The sequence below is a fragment of the Talpa occidentalis genome, unplaced genomic scaffold, assembly GCF_014898055.3.
Source record: "Talpa occidentalis isolate TD23 unplaced genomic scaffold, MPIMG_talOcc4v2.1 talOcc4.2, whole genome shotgun sequence".
NCBI classification, from domain to species: Eukaryota; Metazoa; Chordata; class Mammalia; order Eulipotyphla; family Talpidae; genus Talpa; species Talpa occidentalis.
The window spans coordinates 147,869,838-147,891,654 of NW_023602073.1; the positions used below are offsets into that span (position 1 = coordinate 147,869,838).

Here is a 21,817-nt window from a genome sequence, read left to right on the forward strand (position 1 = left end):
GCGTTTAGACAGCGGACGGAGTGTAGTAAAGGAAATCACACGTAAACTGAGAGTGGACAGCCCGTGGCTAGCCCGCTGGGAGGCAAGCCCCTGGGGAGGCAGGCGCTCCAAGCCCATGGGCTGACGGGAGACGGGAAGGCATATTCTGCGACCCCACTGTGTCTGAAGTACTCTGTAAGCTCTCCTTTGCTCTCAGAGCCTTTTATTATCCCCCCAGGTCCTCCTCTCTGGGTTTCCAGTCTACTCGTTGCTCCGGCCACAACCAGCCGCTGGGTCACAAAGAGCTTGCGCTCGGAACCTGGGGTCTCTGGCTTGGAACCTGGGGTCTCTCCCCTAGTCTTAGGGTCGCTGTAACCAAGAAAGGCACAGCCCAGGCCCTCCTGACAGACAGCTGGCTGCTATTAGTCCCCACGCCTGCCCAACAGCCCTTGTCTAAACCCAACCTTCCCCCAGCCCAGACCTTATGCCCCCCACAAGCTCATGTGATTGCTCCCCCAGAAGACTGAGCAATTTTTGCAAAATCCACCAGACAACACCAAACTGCCTTGTGTTAACCTTACTTTTATCTGACTTTTCCTTCCTTAGTGGAGAACCAATTTCATCCTCTTCCCTGAAGCTCCGAGCCCAGTGGCTTGGCCACGGGAGACTCCACAGCTGCTTGACTTGATTCAAGTCACCAGGGGATGGACCAGAGGGAGTTTGAGTTGGGCCCATTCCAGTTATTTTGGGGGAAATTATTTCAAACTCTCACACTAGGTCATGTAAATCCTCGTCTGTGAGACTGTATATTTCTAACTTTATGTTGTGCCTGTGGTGTTGTAGGAAGATCAGTATTCCCACCAACTTCAAACGCAGCTCCCTGCTTGACGCAGCTCTGTGGGGGCACCGAACAAGAGGAGAAACGGGTTCCACATGTCAGAAGAATCTCATCTAACGAGTCCCCTTTCATAGGGCTTTCCCCTTCATCTGTCCCCTGGAAGAGTTAGTTTGCTGTATGCTAAATCATCGTTTTGTGTGTCTTTGGCAGTGTTTTAAATGATTCCTTTGTTTACGTTACATGGGATGATGAGAAGTTTCTTCAAAATGTGACTCTTCAAAAGTGACCTCCCGGTCAAGGGGCTTGATGTGGAACCCACGATGAGGTTCTCATCCTCCCATGTGGGCAGAAATCCAACCATAGACAGTGTGGGGAGACACCCACTTTCCTTAACAGCCCCTCTTGGCTCTCCAGCCTGGGCTCTAGGGCACGCAGGTGCCCAGTGTGGACAGGGAGGCGGGCGTTGGCCGGAACAATCTGTGCTCTGGGGGCACCAGCCTCTAGAGTGAGAGACACCGACTCTTACAACAACCACACAGCTGAGTGGTTGTTGTGACCCCACCAAAATCCACCTTCGGCACCAGACAAGTTGTGACAAGGTAGCGATGATAAAACACATCAAGTTCCAGGTAAGAATGTCTACGAAAGAGCAGATATGACATCACTTCCCTACACCCAAGTGTTGGGGTAACTTCCTGTTCTTCTCATAGGGGCTACCTGTTGGTCAGATCACCCCTTCCTTCTCCAAACAATCAATGCTTTCACCAGGTACCAGGTGAAACAATCGATGCTTCCAGGTGCCATGACAGTATATATCCTGCACAGGCTTGTGTTCATTATTCTCTCCATGTTCGATGCGGTGCTGCCAGCCCTTAAACCTGACCCTCAGCTCCCTGCATTTGGTAATTACTAGACCCCCAAGGCCATGGTGAGAGGCTGAGTTGGCTCAGGAAGACAACGGATCCCTCACAGGGATAGGACAGACTCACTTTCTAGAAATACCAGTGTTTAGACAGAGCTGGGGAGGAGACTTACCCTCTGTGACCATGACGGCTTCCTCTTGGTCATTCAGGGCATCCTCCTGCAGGCTGAGATCTTCCTGCTCAGCCAAGCCATTGACGGAAGACAGCTGGCCGTTCTTCTGTGGGAGCTGCAGGAAAGAGAACAGCAGTCAGCTTAATCCCAGTCTTCACCCCAAGTTAGAAGCAATACTGTGACTCAGAGAATACAAACCATCTGAATGAGAAAGACAAAGAAATGGAAGGTCGAGAACCAAAAGATTTGTCTTTTATTTATCTCAATGATCCAACTACTAACAAATGGTACAAGAACTACCAACAAGCACATAGGGCTTTGTTGCTGGATAAATGTGCACATCATTCACTCATTCATTCATTCACCTGAACATCATGCATTATTATACACACCCCACCTTCCAGGTCTATCTGAGACGTAATGACGAAGTCAGGTGTGGGCCATTTGGCGTGGCCAAGTGCAGAGGGGCTGAACTCTGCCCACTGCTGGTCTTGGTGGTGGTGGTGGGGTGAATCCTCTCATCCCTGAGGCCCTCAGCGAGGGGGGTGCTTCTGGGAAGGGAGCAGAGCTGAGCGGCCAATTAGGAAGATTTTACGAGGGAGCAAGGTATGGGGCTGCTGTGGAAAGCGGTCACCTTGAAGGTCAGCTGGTCAGCAAGCCTTCAAGCTCCGAGGTGTGGCGCCCCTGACCTCAGCAGCCCGCTGCAGACTCCTGTTGCAGCAGCTCCCACTCCCCACATGGGGGTCACTGGACCTTCTTCCTCTTCCTCCTAGCTCCTCCACTCCCTCTACATTGTGGATTAGAACAAATTGTTGTGTTTTTTTGTTTGTTTTTGCTGCAGCAAAAATTCTTTTGCTTGCCTTTGTGGCTGCGGTGGCCAGGCCTGGAATTGGTGAGAGAGGTTCAGACCCGATGACAGCTTTCAGACCCTTTGCCCAGTAACAGTCCCCACACCCTGAGCTTACAGATACTCTGGAAAGCAAACTTTCACAAAGTATTTCCTGCTTGAAATGTGTCCTTGTGCTTAGAAGCAGGTTCTGCACATTTGAATGGCATAGACATAAGTGACACTGTGGCCTTCACAGGGAAGAGGGAATTTATTTGTTTGAATGAATAATTACTAAAATGCTGCTATGGAAACTGTCATGAAGGAGGAATACATGGAGCAAGTGGGAATAAACAGGGGGCCCTAACTTAAATTGAGGTGTCAGGAGGACTTCTGCAAGGCTTTAAAGGGAAAGCTGCATCTAAGTTCTCAGGCAAGGAGAGAGTAAGAAAGGGGCAGAAGGGGTGCAGAAAGGGGATGCCACGGTTCACAGGCCAGATTATCCAGGCTCAAACGATCCTTGCAAGATATGTAAGACATGCTTCTATTGGTTACTGTTTTTTCTAAAATGGTTATTTGCTGTCGCCCCCATAGGGTGGCCTGTGCAATTGATATCATCAGTTGCAAAAAGAGGTGTACAGACAAGCCCCCATGTCACACCTTTTTTTTTTTTTTTAAAGATTTATCTATTCATTTATACAAGCACTGGGTACAGTCAGCAGCGCGGGAGGGTGAGAGAATTCACCAGAGCCAGAGCGGGGAGCAGAGCAGGCAGAAGGACCGAAGGACACTGCTGAGGGGAGCAGCGGGCGGCAGGAGAGGTCTGTGTGCCATGTGGGACCCTTGCCTGGCGGCCAGGGATCAAACCGGTGCTGCAGAGGCCATGGGCAGCTTGGCAGCCCAGCGATCAACCGCTGCGCCACCAGGGGAGACCCCATGTCACACTTTTAGTCCTAAGACTATAGGTAGAGTTTTATTTATTTATTTATTTTAAAAGTTTTTTTTTTTTTTTTTTTTTAAAGATTTATTTATTTATTTATACAAGCACTGGGTACAGTCAGAAGTGCGGGAGGGTGAGAGAATCCACCAGAGCCAGAGCGGGGAGCAGAGCAGGCAGAAGGACCGAAGGACACTGCTGAGGGGAGCAGAGGGTGGCAGGAGAGGTCTGCGCGCCATGTGGGACCCTCCTCTGGTGGCCGGGGAGCAGCCGGGGATCGAACTGGCATGGCAGAGGCTGTGGGCAGCTTCACAACCCAGCGCTCAACCGCTGCGCCACTGGGGAGGCCCTAGGTAAAGAGTTTTAAACCAAAGAAAAACAGCACAATACCCTTAGGAACCTAAAGATTTCCACAGAGCTCTATCTTTCATTATCCATTTCTCATTTGTCTTAAAACCCACTGAGGCAGGTGCTAGTATTTCCATTTTACAGATGAGGATACAGCGTCTCAAGGCCACTCCAGCGGGTGGGGTTGGCTGAGCTCAGTCATGGCGGCACCCTGGCCCCGAGGTCAGGACTCAGCACCGACTCCTTCCAGGGTTTCCCCACGACCCTGTGAACTGCTGAAGGTCCTGGTACTATGCAAATTAAAGAAATCATTTAAAAAGTATCCCACAGTACCCAGTTCTGCCCACTCCCAAGAAACCTCAAAGCTAACATTCCATTCTGCCTCATTCCATGCTGCTTCCCAGCCAAAGGGGCGTGTGGACCAAACCACTGACTCGGGTCAGAGTCAGGGAGGGTGGCAGTTTGAAGCAGTTGGTCCAGAAGCCTTGAAATGTGCTAAATTGATGTCACCTGGCCATGGCCTGTTCCCAGCAAAGCTGCCCTTGAGCTGCAAGAGCTGTCTCCTGAAATAACAGCACCGTATTTTAATACTTACACTCCAGCTGGAACAGCTGGCTTCAAAATGCCCATGCTGAGCCTGGTTATGAGACCGACTACTCAGATTACATTTCTACTTAAAGTCTTCTCTTACCCAAATATGAAAGATGGGAATTTTAAATGAAACCTAAAGACAAAGGCAAGAAGGGGGGAGGGGAAGACCTTCACAACACTGTCAGCAAAGCTATCAGGGTCGAGGGGGATTCAGAACTAGTATTTCAACTATGTAGTCACTAACTGTGGACACAGCTTCGACCTACACTTGATCAGTTACAGAACACGAACTAGGGAAGGAAAGCAGGAACCCAGGAATGTGGGCTTCATCGTAACCAACGAATTGTCAACCTAAAAACGTTGGCATATGCACCTCAATATGGCGAACTAATCGTGGAACAGAAGCAAGCAAGTCATTCCGATACCTCAATTTCGGTGCAATAAGCTCGTGCCCCAAGCTGGAAACCAGAACTCTGCAGCCCAGCAGAGTTGAGTTCTCTGGACTTTCTATCACAATGAAAAAAAAATTCTCATCATTCTTTGTGAATTGTCCAGGATATTTAATTGGAGCCCAATTGAGTATCTTTTTTTTTTTTTTTTTTTTTGTGGGACCCTCACCGGGGATCGAACTGGCCAGCACTCAACCCCTGCGCCACTAGGGGAGGCCCCCAATTGAGTATCTTTAAACATGAAGGGTCTACAAGGGCACAGACACACACTTTCATCAACTTTTTTTAAAAAGTCACACATATATGATAAAATACATTAGAAGGTAGAAAGTGAGCCTTAAATACTGAGATCACCCTCAGGGGACACAGCACAACTAAGTCTACTTCAAAAAGGCACTGGGTGAACGACTTTTCGTGACAGTTAAGTTGAAACTGAGTTTTGAGACTATTTCGTTCTATGCATAGCTTGGGTCCGACAAGCATGCCCAACCTCTGACCTCGAGGTGGTATCTCAGGTGAGTGTTCGGAGCCTCTGCACACAAAAACGGAACTTCATTCCTAGCCCTCTTCAGACATTTCCACCATTCTGTCCTTTGACTCAAAGATGCTTTTGCAAAATCTCACACATTCTTGTACATGGGCAATTCACCGTTTGGCCATGCAACCCACCCCCCCCCAAAAAAAAAAAAAAAAACCCAGTGGTCTTATTTTCCTTTCCTCCCATGCCCAACCACCTAAATAATTTGTACCATTATTAGAGTCCAGATTAAGTTATCAGTTAAATTCGAGTCACCTTAAATGGTAAGAAACCCAACCCAGTGTTAATGTTTAAGTCCTTTCTGTCTCTTTCGATGTGTATCTATGTGCACAGGCATTCTTAAAACAAAAATAGTGACTGCATGCTGCTTTATAACCTGGTTGTTTCATTCTTCGTGGATGCCTTTCTTTATCAAAAACACTTATCTTGTTCATCCTAAGTCAGTCTCTCTTTTCTCTGTAACTCAGATGCCCGTGGCGGACAAAGATTTTATCAGCTATGCACACACAGACCCTAAAAGATACATCTCATTGACAGGGTGGGGGGGTTTGGGGGGAGGAACTGTCAAACCGTTGGGGGGGAATGCCGTCTAGTTCAGGGGTAAAGCAGTGCTGGGACTCAGGCTTCCTAACAAGAAGGAAGGAAATCTATCTCACTCTGAAGCCTTCTGCCTTCTCACAAAGCTCGACCCATCTGTCCCATTCTTAATTTTATGAATCAGATATTTCTTCTGAGATGAGCACTAGACCTGAAAGACATGTTCTCTTTGCACTTGAACTTAGTAAGCACCAGAAAACCCCTTTTCCCACTAGATTTGAGCTTCAAAAAGCATAAACGCCTCCTTTGAGCAAATCAAAACCCTAAATGTTTTCAAGCTTATATACTTTGAGTGGGTCAGCCAGAGTTTATTCCTGTAAAGTATTACCACATTGCAACTAAACAAGCTCAGAAAAGGAAAAAAAAATTCTCCAGTGCTTCCAGCAACAGTGCTTTCTTCTCATTCCTGCAAGAACAGCTAACAACATCCAGAATGGTAGCCAAGGGCCTCCCTGGTGGCGCAGCAGTTGAGCGCTGGACTGCAAAGCTGCCCACTGCCTCTATAGCGCCGGTTCAATCCCCGACTGCTGGGTGAGGGTCCGGCACATGGCACGCAGACCTCTCCTGCTGCCCGCTGCTCCCCTCAGCAGTGTACTTCGTCAGTCTGCCTGTTCTGCTCCGCGCTCTGGCTCTGGTGAATCCTCTCACCCTCCCGCGCTTCTGACTGTACCCAGTGCTTGCATAAATAAATAAATAAATAAATCTTAAATAAATAAATAAATAAATAAATAAATAAATAAATAAATAAATAAATAAATAAATAAAAACAAAATGGTAGCCAAGACATTGTGGAAACACCACCAGGCTTGAGTCCTTTTCACTGCAAGGCCCAGAACTTACTTTGAACCCTGTGAAGAGTAAGCGTTAGAAGTATCAGTTCCCGAATGGCTGTGTTAGAAAGGAACAAGACAAAAGCCTGACAGTTGTCAGGATGTTGGGGGACAAGGGGATGAGGGGGCCAGGGGCTAAAGTCAAGAGTGTCAACACCGAAGCCATGATCTGGGCTCTGCAAGCTCATGGGATGATCAGCACATTCTGCAATCCACACAGATGAGGCTGCAGACTTGAGTGAGGCATCCCAGACACCTTGAAATAATAGAGGCAGGACTATTGCATGGCTGTAACCCCAGGCGGGAGGGGGATCAGAAGGAAGTCAGCATGCCAAGGTTCAGGCACAGATGATCATAATAAAAAAGACCTTCTAGAGGCATTCCAAATCCCATGACAGAACTTGTAAAGGAAACTCCTCAATGTATTCTTTCTTCATTCTAATAGAAAGTGTTTTGAAAGTGAATCTTCAGAATGTCAAACCAAGAGAAACATAAATCAGAGTTTATATAAATCAGTAAGTCGCCTCTTTGGGGAGCAACTTGGAAACAGTCAAACATTTCGATGTGCATCTTCACTGGCCCTGCCATTCTAATAGGCAGACTTCCCAGGCTTGCAGAGATGCAAAGACTTTGATACACAATCTAAGCAGAGACCTTACAAGCCTGTTAGTAGCAGGGACCAGTTAAGGTTTGAGTCCACCAGCATCAAAAGGAAGAAGGTCAATCTGGACGCAATGATTTCAAAATTTGTATGTTTTAAATAGTAAAATGTTTCATTCTATGGTAATGATCTAATTGCTAATAAGCTCAAGATACATAGTAAGCACTGTTAATGCAATCAGGAATATACATTTATAGTCCATGATTTAAAAAAAGACTTAATGCAAACCACAAAGGAGAGAATATGAGAAGGCTTGCAAGCCTTTTCCAAGAGAGAATATGAACTGCTTATCAAGTTTCAGGGGTACTGACAAAACCCCAAGCCGAAGGCTCTCTCAAACCACATGAAATTGAGAAGAGTATGCACCCCAGGTCAGGAGTGACCCCAGTGACCTCTAAAAATAAGTCCTTATCTCTGAGGAGCTAACCTTTAAAGATCCTTTTCTCATCACCATTTCCCTCCTGAAAGAGGGAACAAACACTCCCACCTTTTAAAATACCAATGCCCTGAGTCTTCTGCTTTTTAAATAAAATCACTGCTTGGTTTTCATTTCATGCTACTTCTCTCCACTCATGTACTCAGCAAAAACATACGAAGCCAACATACAAAAATAGCCCCTTATGACTTGGTGACATTAAACAGACTACGTTGTTGGAAGCACCCGGAAGAGACACTGGCAAGTCGTCACCATCGTCCAGACCCAACGAGCTCTGCCCTCTCCAGCCCATGCAGCAGAGACACGGGGGCTGCTGGGCCGCCTCCACTACCCACCACTGCACCGTGAAGGTCTTTATGTTGAGATCTGACTTGGAAACCACAGAGTTACTCAGCGAGGCAACATCACCTGGCAAACAAGTCTCACCAAAAACCAATATTTAACCATGTTCATACTTGACTGGCTTAGAGTTTTGTTTGTGTTCCTGTCCATTTTGTTTCATTCTAAAAGGAAAACATTTTCATTTTCAGAATGCCAAGATCTATATTATTGAAATGGCAATGCTCACTGTTCAAGGTAAGTTTCTGGGAGTGTATGCACATGAGCTTGGGAGTCCCTAAATGCCACTAGGTGAAGGTACCTGTATACCAGGTAAGGAGTTTCTGGTCACTGACTATAAATCTTTGATTTTCCTGTTTCTCATTTTTCAGCAAAATTCCGGAAGCTCGTTTAACTTAATCTCAGGAACAATAATTCAGACTCACTTCCTGAACATGAGAAAGCATGAAAGCCAAGAGAAATCCATTAAAATTACTAGCTTGCTTTTAGCACACAAAACTAATATCAATTCATAGATTGCTCTATTCAAATTGTTGAGTGTCTTAGAAAGTAACATTGTATTGTTGATGCAAATCCCAAAGGACTCTGACACTATAGGTGCCGCACTGTTGTTGTCTACACTGTTCTCTACATTAGGTCTCTGAGTCTCAAAGATCAGTGTTTTTCAAACTGGTATCCAAGAATATCAGTGTGCTGGGCAGTATCTCAGATCCACTTGGGAAACTCTGATCTAGATAAAATTCATCAGATTTACTTAGAATTTAGAGAATCTTCAATATGCATCCTGAAGCTCTAAAGGGTAAACCATTGTTGTTTTTCTAAAATGACTTGACCACATATACACAATGGAATATTACTCGGTGATCGAAAAAGATAAGCTAATGCCATGGGTGGAGCTGGACAAAGCTAACTGAAGTAAGTCAGAAGGAGAAAGATAAATACCAGATGGTGTCACTTATGTGTGAATATAAAGTAACTAAAGAGTCAGATAAAGACTAGCTGAAAAACTCACCCCTGACATCTGACTACAGAACTGAAGCACAAGGAGGGCTAAGAACAAAGAGGGAAGGAAGCACAACAGACTAACTACAGTGGTGGACTGTGTGTGACTTGGGGGTGGCAATGCCTTCTGAAGGTACCCCAACATATTACCTCTCAATTAAAAATCATTTTTAAATAAATACCTAAATAACATAAAATGGCTTGCCCTCAACCCTCTCTGTGCTACACCTATTAACATCTCCCATAACTCAGAACACTGAAGGAAATGCAGCATGTTTAACATACAACATTTCAGTCAACTATTCCCCTACCCTAAAAAGTTATAAATGTTTTAAAAAGCATTAAAACCTCCGGGTTCTCTGGGAAAGTATGTAAAAGAAAACAAAGAGCTCTAAATCTGGTGAGGTGGGAGATTAACCATGCTGATTTCAGGCAAAGGGAATTTATGAGATCTCTTCTGCAGATGAGGGAAGAAAAAAGCACCACCTACAACTCCAGCCATCCAGGGCATGAAGTTGGGCGACCAGAACTCCAGGATGTGAAAAACCCACCTTGCGATACCTGGAGCCCCAGAGCTGTAGGTCTGCATTATACTCAGGACAGAGAGACAGTGGACAAATGCAGACACCTGGGAACCCAAGGCTAAGTATTGGACACTACGTGTCTTCTGTGTGTGGAAACTGTACAAGAATTTCAGGGCCTGACACTTCCCTGGTCTGCACCCCAAAATCTGCCTCTCCTGGGCCTCCCCGGTGGCGCAGCGGTTGAGCACTGGGTTGCGAAGCTGCCCGCGGCCTCTGCAGCGCCAGTTCGATCCCCAGCTGCTCCCCGGCCACCAGAGGAGGGTCCCACATGGCGCGCAGACCTCTCCTGCCACCCGCTGCTCCCCTCAGCAGTGTACTTGGTCAATCTGCCTGTTCTGTTCCCCGCTCTGGCTCTGCTGAATTCTCTCACCCTCCCGCACTTCTGACTGTACCCAATGCTTGTATAAATAAGTAAATCTTAAAAAAAAAAAAAAAAATCTGCCTCTCCTGGGTGGTGGCCCTAACACTTCCCAGCCTCAGGACATCAGGAAGGAACTCTAAGGGTTGACCTTTTTTTTAAAGATTTATTTATTCATGCATGCAAGAACTGGGGTATAGGTCAGAGGCTCAGGAGGGTGAGAGGATTCACCAGAGACAGAGTGGGGAGCAGAACAGGCACTGACTGAAACACACTGCTGAGGGGAGCAACGAGCGAGACAGGAGAGGTCTGCCATGCCATGTGGGTCTCTCCCCAGCCGGCTGGGATTGAATCCACACTGCAGAGGCCGTGGACATCTTCGCAGCACAGCCCCCAACCGCCTGCACCACCAGGGAGGCCCCAGGGTTGACTTTGAATAACTGTCTTCTCTTTTCGCACCTGCTCTAAACCAAGAACACATATTCATCCTTATATTATGTGGGATCAAGGAGATAAGCCATGGAGCACAGATCTCACTCAGGGGAACCACGGTTGAACTTGAGAGAACCCAGTCCACTTAAGGCCACAGGCCTAGCAGCCCGGCAATCCTAAGGGTTCTCACGGCAAGGTCAGGCAACAAGCCCACTGTCACGTGGCTTACTCTCTTCGTTTACTGCAGTGCAACACAAATTCTATGCTTAAAAGAAAAGTAGGCACTGAACATCTCTTCCTTAGTTATGTGACACCCACCCCAATGGGACCAGGCTCTACAGATCTTATGGGGCTAGGGATCCCAAGATACACACCCCACGGGTACAGTCTAGGTGTTATGCAGACAGCATGGATGTCTAAGACTAGGGTTTTTTTCCCTTCAGAGCTGTTCCACTTACAAGAGGTAAGGACCCAACGACTGTCCGGGCTCCACGGGACCCAAATGCAAAATAAGCAAAACAGCACGTGAAGAGATGCGTGAACACAGCAGCCTAAAAGCACAAAACCGGAGTCGTGAACATCTCTGCTGGTCTCACGCCCAGGTACTGCAGACGCTGCGCGGGGCGTTCCCGCGGGGTCTCCCACGTGGTGGGTGCAGACACAGGTTCCCAGACCCACCTAGCTCTCACTCCCCGCACCATCCACTGAGGACTCTGCCCCACGGGGTTGCATTTGGTAGTGAAATAATCACACCACATCCCTGCTTAGGAATTTGATAATAAAAAGTGTTTTGAAATCTATCACCTCGCACAGAAACGCTAAATAGTTTCTCAGCCAGATAGACAAATAGTTTTGACAAAGGAGGAAACCAGTAGCATCTCAAGTAAAGTTCAGATTTTCAAGTTCAAAAACTTTGAGATGCTGGAGCCTCTCTGGTGGCGCAAGGGATTAAGACGCAACACTATGAAGCTGTCCACAGCCACTGCAGCACGAGTTCTATCCTCAGCCAGGGAGCTACCCCCATGACGCAGCAGACCTCTCCTGTCTCGCCCGCTGCTCCCCTCAGCAGTGTATTTCGGTCGATCCACCTGTTCTGTTCCCCACTCTGTCTCTGGTGAATCCTCTCACCCCCCCCCACACACACCTCTGGCCTGTACCCCAGTTCTTGTATGCATAAATAAATAAATCTTTAAAAAAAAATGGTTGAGATGCTAATACGATTTCTTCTGACCAATACAAAAACAACATTAGAAACTTCCCCAGTGAGGAGGTAACTCCCTTCACAGAGAGGTAGTCAGCTAGGAAAAATACACAGTTCCCGACACTGGCACAAAAAACATTTCAACAGGCAAAACAAGACCCACATCAGGGTTTGAGTGAGAGTCCAGTGCTGGAGGCTCGTGGCCTGTTCACAGGGACAGTAACAGACAGTGGGGAGGGAGGTGCAAGTGGGCCTTCTAAGAAGCGCTTCTCCCATGCTGAGAAATGCTTGTCTGTCCGTCTGTCCTTCTGTCTGTCTATCCATCTGTCTGCCCGTCTGTCTGAAGCAGCCCAAGGCAGCTGCATCACCTCCTCTCTCAGATTCTTCTCCACATTCATGACCACAGAATAGGGAGACAGGCGCAGAAATGTACCCCAAACTTTGCTGGACAGAGGCAACATATTATTTGACTGGGAGGACAGTCGAGACCACCATTGAGCAACACACCTTATCTGTACGCACACCCAGTGGTTCCACCACCTCTGAGCCACATCGCTTAAAATGATTGTTGATTTGGGGGGAAAAATCCAGTGAGAGAGACCGTATTGCTCACCCTGTTGTAACTTCCATTCTCAGGCCATGCGCCTTTTGATTAAAAAAAAAACAAACAAACAAAAAAAAACACGCAGAATGGCCTTTTCAATGGCATGACCTTCCTTTGCAATGAGGGTCCATCTAAGATACTGTGATTTAAGCAAGGAGCAACAGTTGCTCTTCTGGCAGTTTCTACTCCAAAGATTTCTAGCTCTATCACTGGAAAACTTAAGATATAACATAGAAAAGCAGCGGATTGCTACTCCATAGAGCGCCGTGAGCTTCCAGGCTGAATTCTAGACTGTTTCTCAACTGATTACATGTCGGCTTCACATCTGCTTCTTTCCGAAGCCTGTGGAGCAGGGGGGTCCGCTCCCAGAATCTCTCCTGGGGCTTCCAGGATCATGGGGGCAGGGGGCAGCGAGGGGGCGGCTAGCTCAGGAGGGCCAGGAGAGTCATGTCCACCATCCTCTGGGCCTCCCAAAGTGCCTCCTTTATGTGCAAAAACTAAGGGAAGCTGCCTGCACACCGTGGCATGGATTATTCAATGAACTTATTAAACATTTAGCTCTGATAATGGACTCGAAGATGCCATGTAGGACCCCATTTAGCATTTGGGGGTGGTTAATGGCGGAATTAAAATGATAAGCTGACAAGGGCTCCTCTGACATGTGCTGAGCCCTGCAGTCCCCGAAGTTTGACCTCCAGTGCACACCAAGTGCAAGTGGCGAGGCCCAGCCCTTGGACCCCAGGCCAGCTAGGGCTGTTGGGAGATCTCGGGGGGCAGAGAAGAACTTTGTCGGACAGCTATTCACGGAAGGCGGGTTCAACTTCTTTAGATCCAGCCCAGGGGAGCAGAGTGCAACTTAAAGCTGGTCAGATGGGGAGTGGACACCGGATGGACCACTCGCTGGCCACGAGACCCTGGAGCCAATTTCTCATCCTCTAAAGTGGAGTCACTGGGCCTCCCTGGTGGCACAGGGGTTAAGCACAGAACTGTGAAGCTGTCCGCAGCCTCTGCAGCATGAGTTCTTCCCTAGCCGGCCAGGGAGATACCCATAGGGCGCAGCAGACCTCTCCTGCCTCCCAGCTGCTCCCCTCAGCAGTGTATTTCAGTAGATCTGCCTGTTCTGCTCCCCACTCTGTCTCTGGGGAATCCTCTCACCCTTCCCCTCACCTCTGGCCTGAACTCCAGCTCTTGTATGCATAAATAAATCCTTGAAAAAATAAAAAACAAAGAAGCATATCTTGTTTTTTTTTAATTTTTTAAAAATTTATCTACACAAGCACTGGGTACAGTCAGAAGCGTGGGAGGGCGAGAGAATTAACCAGAGCCAGAGTGGGGAGCAGAACAGACAGAGTGATGAAATACACTGCTGAGGGGTGCAGGGGGTGAGGCAGGAGAAGTCTACGCGCCATGAGGGACCCTTGCTGGTGGCCAACCGGTGCTGCAGAGGCTGCAGGCAGCTTCGCAGCCCAGCGCTCAACCGCTGCGCCACCAGGGGAGGCCCAAAGAAGCATTATCTTGTACAAGAGGCAAAGCCCCATGGAAACCACATCAAGCACAAGATGATTTCTTGGGGTTGTTCCAATGGTTGGATGTTTGGCTTTTACCACCAAATCCATTCCTTCTCCTGTATGCTTCTGATACATATTGGGCGGTCAGAATGTTCTCTAATCTAACAGCAATACTCTAAAAAGCATTGCACCTCATTCAACATCCACTCCCAGCCCCACCAAGCACCTTGGTGAATTGGTAGGACTTAGAGCTGTATCCAACCAGCTCAGCATTCAAGGGCGGGTTCTAGCTTGCATCTCTTATCAGCACTTAAAGAAAAAAAAAAAACCAATATTATGTCTAGTGAAATAAAAAGATGCTCCAGCAAAATACAAGCCTGAGAAAGCACTTGCAGTTGGTTCATTATTATGACTTGAATATGAGGGATCACAGACAAGTGCCTTTTCCATTAAAAAAAGGAATCCATTAACCTAATTTATAAATCATAAGTTACATCTGTCAAAAATGCTTTCCGGGTTGCCAGCTATTATGCAGAACATCTAGTAATGCCGTCAATACCTTGGTGTTCAGCTTCATCAGTAACAGAGGGAAGCTGAGTGGGCCCTGGACCCCGCATCACACATCAGGCAGTCCTGCGTCCTGCGGGGCAGGGAGGAAGGTGTTCATTCAGAGGAATCCACTGTGTCCCCCAAATGCAGAAGGCTCCCTTCTAAATGGGGGTGGGTTGAGTGTGGGAGGAGTGAGTAGTTCAGAACTCTACCCCAACAGAATAGGAATTAAATAATTTCAGGAGAGCTCCGTCATGCTGACTGGTAACTTCTACCTTTCAAATAGCACTTACTTCATTGCAGCCCCTATTATAGGAAGCGTCAGATTGCAGAACATGCTTGTGATTCTTTAATTGAATAAAATATTGTTTACCCCGTCTCGGCTGGCTCTGCATGCCAGCCACTGTGGGACCCGGACTGGGTTCACAGACGCAAATCTTTGGTTCGGATGAAAGAGACGCCTGGAACCCTCTCGAGTCCCAGCTGTCTCTGCACTGATCATATTCAGGACCATCTGACAGGAGATGCCCACCACACGGCTCTGACACTGGACGGCACAGGGTAGGAGTGGCTTGCTTCCTTGGCAGGTGCTCCCATCAATAACCACTGGCACCTAAGGGGAGCGGGCGATTCCTTAGCCACTGGACAAAAGCCTTCCAAGCAACATGATTTCCAGAAGCACAGACTTTTTAATTGCTGGCGGAATTGTCTCCAAGACTCCCAGATGAGTGACTAAAAAGGGAAGTTCTTCGTTGGTGAAGAATTCCAGCCAGCACCTTGTCTGACCAGGGACAGTGGTTTCCCGTACGCGCCTCCCCCACGCTGCTATTGATCTTGAACCTTGAAAGCGAGTGGAGGAGAAGCTGTCTGCAGATCTCAGGGCTGGGCAGACAGGTGCCAGCCTTCCCTACTGACTCGATTTCAAATGTGAACAAAACGCTTTCACCTTCACGCTATTCCTAAAGCCTGTTTGCATCTCCAGGGGAAAGCGCTGTGCCTTGTATCAAAATTGCTACTGCCTTGTCTGTTGTTTTAATTATCACCTCCAGAAGGGGAGCACATTATGGGTGTGAGTGATCACTAAGCCTTTGATTTTTTTGTACCAAATGCTGATTAACAGGAAATGCTTTGTTTTAAATTCACAGTATACAAAAATTATCGAAGAAACTGGAAAACAAATGTTTTTTTTAATCAGATAAGACTACAAATGATTTGTTCTCTCCCCGCCCACCACCCCAACTCACCTAAATGGTAGACTGTAATACTTGAACATTCTTTTTTGCTTTCCTTACATAGTATGACCTCCCTCTGCACGTACCTGATTTCTTGCTCTAACCCACTAAAGAAATTATTGTTAAAAAAATAAAAACCTAGGGCCTCCCTATTGGCGCAGGGGTTAAAGTCTCAGTGACATCAAACTATCAGCCACCACGGCATGAGTTCAATCCCTGGCCAGGGAGCTGACCCACATGGCGCAGCAGACCTCTCCTGTCTCGCCTGCTGCTCCCCTCCACAGTGTATTTCAGTCAGTCTGTCTGTTCTGCTCCCCACTCTGTCTCTGGTGAATCCTCTCACCCCCCGCACCTCTGGCCTGTACCCCAGCTCTGTATGCATAAATAAATCTTTAAAAAAAATAAATAATTTAAGGTGATACCTTAAGAGCGGGTGTCCCCAACTCTGTTTAGCTCTCTCTTAACCAACCAAGCTGGTCTCAGGCTCTTGAGGGATAACGCCAGATTACATACTGCGGGAGGCCCTGCCTCTTGTAGAAGAGCCTCCATTTCTATTATCTCCCACACCCTCATTCCTCGAGGATTGGTTCCTAGAGTTGCAATCCTCAGGAGGAAATCCTCAATATTCTTCTGAGTCATCTTGAATTTGGACACACAGGAATGCAAGCAGGGCAGTGGGAGGCCAGCAAGGGGCCAGCCAAGATAACAACCTAAGTTCCATGTGGGGACACGCCCTCTCGTAGACCCAGCACCTTACACACATACTTTAAGCAAATAATCACCAAATTCTGTGTGACTAGCCTGCACCCCAACAGTCATCAGGAACCAGTAACAGAGACTTGGGGTAGACAGTAGGGAACGACTCATGGCAACAAAGAGGCAGCAGGGAAAGCAAGTGCTTCCAGGAATATCTACGAGCAGCAATGCCATCATATCCAGGCCACCGGCCCCTCGCTTCAGAAAGTCGTGTCCGGCCCTCCCCTGGCTGCCTCCCTCTCCTGCAGCAGGAGCCAAGAGGTCAAACTACCCGAAATGAACATTTCACCTGCCCTGCCAACCAAGGCCGGGGAGTGCCCAGGGCACCCTGAGGCCAGAGGAACAGCCAAAGGGTGTTTGGTTGTGTGGAGTGGGGCCAAGGGCAGAGCTTGGCTGTGGGCTACAAGAGCCCTGGGGTGCAGGGGCAGCGGAAGTGGGAAGAGAGGGGGGCAGAGGGCAGACAGAGGCCAGGCTGCCTGGCCCACCGCATCCTGGCGTGGAAATTCTAGGGTGTGAGCATCTTAAATCAGATCTGGCCTTCAAGGTCATTATGAAGGTTTAATGGTCAAGATAAGAGGATACAATATTTCACTGAGTAGCTTGATTAGTTTTTTATATTTCAACACGTGCTATAGGGTTCTTCATTTCTAAAATGAATGTGATTTTTCATTTACAAGAAAAAAAAATTGGAAATACTGCTCACTGAAGGAGCTCCTGCAGACGTGAAGATATAAACCAGGAGTTTTGAGGCATCTAATAAGATCCCAAGAGGTACAGTGGGCAATAAATACTTGCACAACATAAAACCAGCGAAGCAGCGCCTGGAAATACATTTCTCTGCTCTCATAAATGAGAGAAGGCAAATCTTGAGTAAAGTGAAGCCACCGGCCACCACTTGTCAAAGCAGCTCGACCCCTATCAGTGCAACAGTGAACACAGACATGTGTTTGTTTAAACTTAGCATAATTTGTGAGAGCACAGCCTTGGCCGGCCTCTGTCCAATTTGTAGAGAAGCTCACAAGTGAAGCCACCGCTCGGCTTGGGTTAGGTGCAGACCGGGGGTGAAGCCCTGGCTTCGACCACCGACACACGCTCTTCCCACTGTGTCACGAAGCCCGGGTTTACCCAGAGGAAATGACAGGCGGAAGGCGCAGAACCCAAGCCCCTCCCTGCAGAATGGAAATAAGCTGCCCGTGTGCTCTCCGGCAAATGAAAAGAGCGACTTAGCGAGCTGTAATACATTCATTAAATGGAAACAAGCAATGGTTATTCTATCAGTGAGAGCAAGACGGGGGTGCATCAAGCTAACTGCAACCCGGTAAAAATTCATTCCCTTATGATTTTATAAATTAAGCATTAAATAGAGTGAAATAAAGATGCACTCAAAATTCATAGGCCAACACAGGAGGGGGTACTGGGTATTAAAGTCTCTAATACTGTAAGAAAAAGGAAAGAGACAGAGACTAAAATTATGAAACTTGAAGGATTCCTCTTCAAGATTATCGAGAACATTTCCTCCACTGTATTGCTGAGAACCAAACCCTAAAGAATGTTACTTGTCCAAGGTCACAGACCTTGTTAGGAAAGGAAACCACACTAAAAAATTCTCAGCATGCAGGCCACAGTTCTGGTCTCCTTTCTCTCTCTGCTTTTTTTTTTTTTTTATTTATAGAAGAGATAACACTGACATCAGATAGTGCCCAAGAATCCGGCTTTTAAAACCTACAACAATCATGGTTATCCTCCAGTCAGACCAGGGTGGGGCTCTCTGGCAATGAACATATAGGGGAGTGACAACACTCGAGGATTGTTGCTCTCAACAAAATTACTCAGGTAATTTTAGTAAAGAAGAATGAGGTAAGTTTTGATGAAGAACACATGGAAACTCACAGTTCTAAGCTAAGTCCTCAACGACCAACTATGCTTATGAACAGCAGCACTAACAACATCACGCGGAGAGAGAGACAGATGCCCAACACCGCTGTGTTCACAGCACAGGCCTCTCCAAAGCTGGAGTCTGACCACATTGATGATGGATAACAACAAATGATTCTGGGATTCTCCTTCATTCTGCCTGTCCACAGCCAGACCTTATAGACCCAAAGGTTATCTTCAGCCTAGAAATGAATATGAAATTAATTCATGAGCTTTTCAACTACCTTCGGTGACATATTTTCATCATTGACTTTTTAAATAAAATATAAAAAAGATGAGCAAATTCTACTGTCTTTCCATAGTAGTAACAAAATGTTTCACTCTTGCTAGAAAACACATGCACTCAGCACACATCCCTCCCTGAAAAGGAAGGACCTAGAGTCTCCCGTTTCAGAGATGAATGCTTTCTTTTACCTCAGGAAAAACTAAAATGTGTCAGAGAACCACTACGGTTGAAGAGTAAATCCTTGCAAAATGCACCCACTACTCCTAAAATCTTTTCCTGTGTATATTCTTATTAGCACTTAAAATGCCTTTTATATTTGTTTAAAAAGAGAAAGGAAAAGCTAAAAAAGTAGGCTGCACAGTCATTTTAATATCCTACATCCAAGACATGGCTAACGGGCAGGGAGCAGCGTTAAGTCTTCTCCTTTGTGACGGAAACTGGTTCCTTTTACAACCCAAGAGTTAACTCATTGAATAAATGTCTACTGAGCATCTACTATCTTTCAAGCACCAAACTGAGAATTAAAGGAATTTAACAGGTATTGTTTCAAATGATTTCAGCTCTGCAAAGCTCTCCCATTGCGAACACCTAATATTCCCCAATCCTTCTTCCATCTATTTTTCATCCAAAACCTAAGGTCACAGAATATATATGATGTTGTCTATAAAAATGCATTTAATACATTGAAGAACTCTTCTGAAAAAGGAGCACGTCCAGAAAATAGTTTTATCTGAAGGAGTGTGGTTGTCAAAGTGTACCCCGCTCCCTGCCAGGGAGATAAAGCCCAGGCTTCTCTTTCACATTAGGAACCCACATATCGCTGAGCAAAGCATTCCAGGCCACGTGCCATTTATAACTGACAAGCGTTTCTCCAGCCCCGTCGATTAATAACCACGCTGCTCCCCGTCTCCATCTGCTCAGATGGCACTGGAGCCCCGCGGGTAAAACCCACCTTTAAACAGCTGCAGAGTTAATTATCCCCAGGATAAGACGGGTTCATTTTCTCCTACACCTTCAAGATTTTAAGAGTCACTTTTGATTTTAGCTCTGTTTTCTTCTTAACTAAATGAGCACAAGCGTGATTGTGTTCAAAGGCTGGCACTGGGTGTGTATGTGTCTGTGAGAACGCACACTAGAAGGATTCCACTGCAGAACTACTGGAGAAACTCACTCCTGCCATACAATCCACAAAGGATAGTCTTTTCAGAGACGGATCCCTTGTGTTCTTCTTATTAAATAAAAAGAGATAAAGATATCATCAGTGGGCCTCCCTGGTGGCGCAAGGGGTTAAGCACCGCACTATGAAGCAATCCACAGCCTCTGCAGCATGAGTTCGATCCCCGGCCAAGCAGGGGACCACATGGCACAGCAGACCTCTCCTGTCTCGCCCGCTGCTCCCTCAGCAGTGTATTTCAGTCAGTCTGCCTGTTCTGTTCCCTACTCTGTCTCTGGTGAATCCTCTCACCCCCCGCATCTCTGGCCTGTACCCCAGCTCTTGTATGCATAAATAAATAAATCTTTAAAAAAAATATATCATCAGTGGGGTATCTAAATTTTTCATAAAAACCTGTGATTGTGAAAAAACACAATCAGTGATTTCCAAGGGGGGAAAGGCAAAATAATCGATAAATAAGTTGCTCCAAAACTGGGGTCTCCCGGTGTACTGTGCCCCTGGGCCACTCCCAGCCCCGCTGGCTACCCTTGGTGTGAAGGACAGGGAGGCTCTCTGTCCACAGGGAGACTGTCACTGCAGGTACCTCCAAGAGCTGGGCGAGAACAGCATCCCTGACTGCTGACGAAGCGAACTCACTTCCATTAGCCAAGCTTTCTCAGTTGCCAGCCCTAAAGCAAAAGCAGAAACACGCACTTGAATATACTGGCACCTACAAAAATGTCTTAATCACTTTCAGACATGAAGCCAGCACTTGGAGGAAGAACCCTATATTTTCAACTCCTTCCTGGCTCTACCAACGAGACACTAACCATCGTGCAATTAAAATTAACTTTGATAATTTTAGCTTTGCCATGTAAGTTTCGTTCAAGATTTAACAAGGTAGCTAGGAACATGGAAAGATTAAAAAAACAAAATACAAATTTATTGTTCGGCATGGAAAATTAAATCAAATGGCCGAGGTCATCAATAATTCTAGTCCATCTGATTTTTATTCTTTGCTAGCTATTTTTTCCTGCGAAGGTAAATGCTAGACAGTCGCACAAAACCAGTCTAGATAATTAAAAGTTTTCTCAGTCAATGAGATGCTAATTGGTTTAATCATCATCAAGTCATTGCACAAAAATAAGCATAAAAACAGCCCTTCTGCAATTCCACACAGGAGCGGCAAGTACAAATGCACAACTTGGCAAGTGAAGATACCACGCAGGTGGGCCTCCGGGACAGATGGCAGCAAAGTCAGTCAAAAAACCGTGCTCCTCCAGGCGACGCCATCATAGTATAAGATATCTTGTTTTTAACACTCAAATGACTAAATCCTATGACAAGTAAAATCATTCTGATTTTTAAAAATCGGTTAATGATTCATTCAAACATCTTCCACAACAAAATGTGAAAAAAATGTGGACTCTTCTCTGGAGAGTTTCTGAGCCCAGCTCTCCGAGCAGGGCCCCAGCTCAGCATCCTCTCACAGGATCGACTCCTTTTCTGTTCTCCGGCAGGTTTCGCCCCTTGGCTAGATGTCCGTGCACGTGCAGTCCTTCATGGCTACTCCAGGAGCTCAGCCCCAGGAATGCAGGTCACGTGGGAACCTCAGACTTTCAACTTGAGTGACAATTCCCAGCTCCAGGTCCTCTCACATGCACGACCTTTCAGACATGAAGCTGACATTTATAGGAAGAAATCTACATTGCCAATTCTTTCCTGGCTCTACCAGCAAGAAATTCACTTCAGAACGCCAAACACCATGCTATTACAATGAACCTTGACAGTCTTAGCTTTGAGTTTTCCATACAGCAAGGGAAGAGTCAGGGAAAACATAGCTGATGTGTCCTGCCTCAAGGAGACAAAATGG

The 21,817-nt window shown here is 46.7% G+C and overlaps 1 protein-coding gene across 1 annotated transcript in view; it reads right to left on the bottom strand.

The window, feature by feature from the left end:
• Positions 1-21,817, bottom strand: part of AKAP12 (A-kinase anchoring protein 12) — an 88,605-nt gene that overhangs the window by 42,240 nt on the left and 24,548 nt on the right. The window contains exon 2 of the mRNA XM_037520668.2: positions 1,853-1,967. Within this exon, the coding sequence (XP_037376565.1) occupies positions 1,853-1,967 (115 nt within the window). The remainder of the gene's footprint in view (positions 1-1,852; positions 1,968-21,817) is intronic.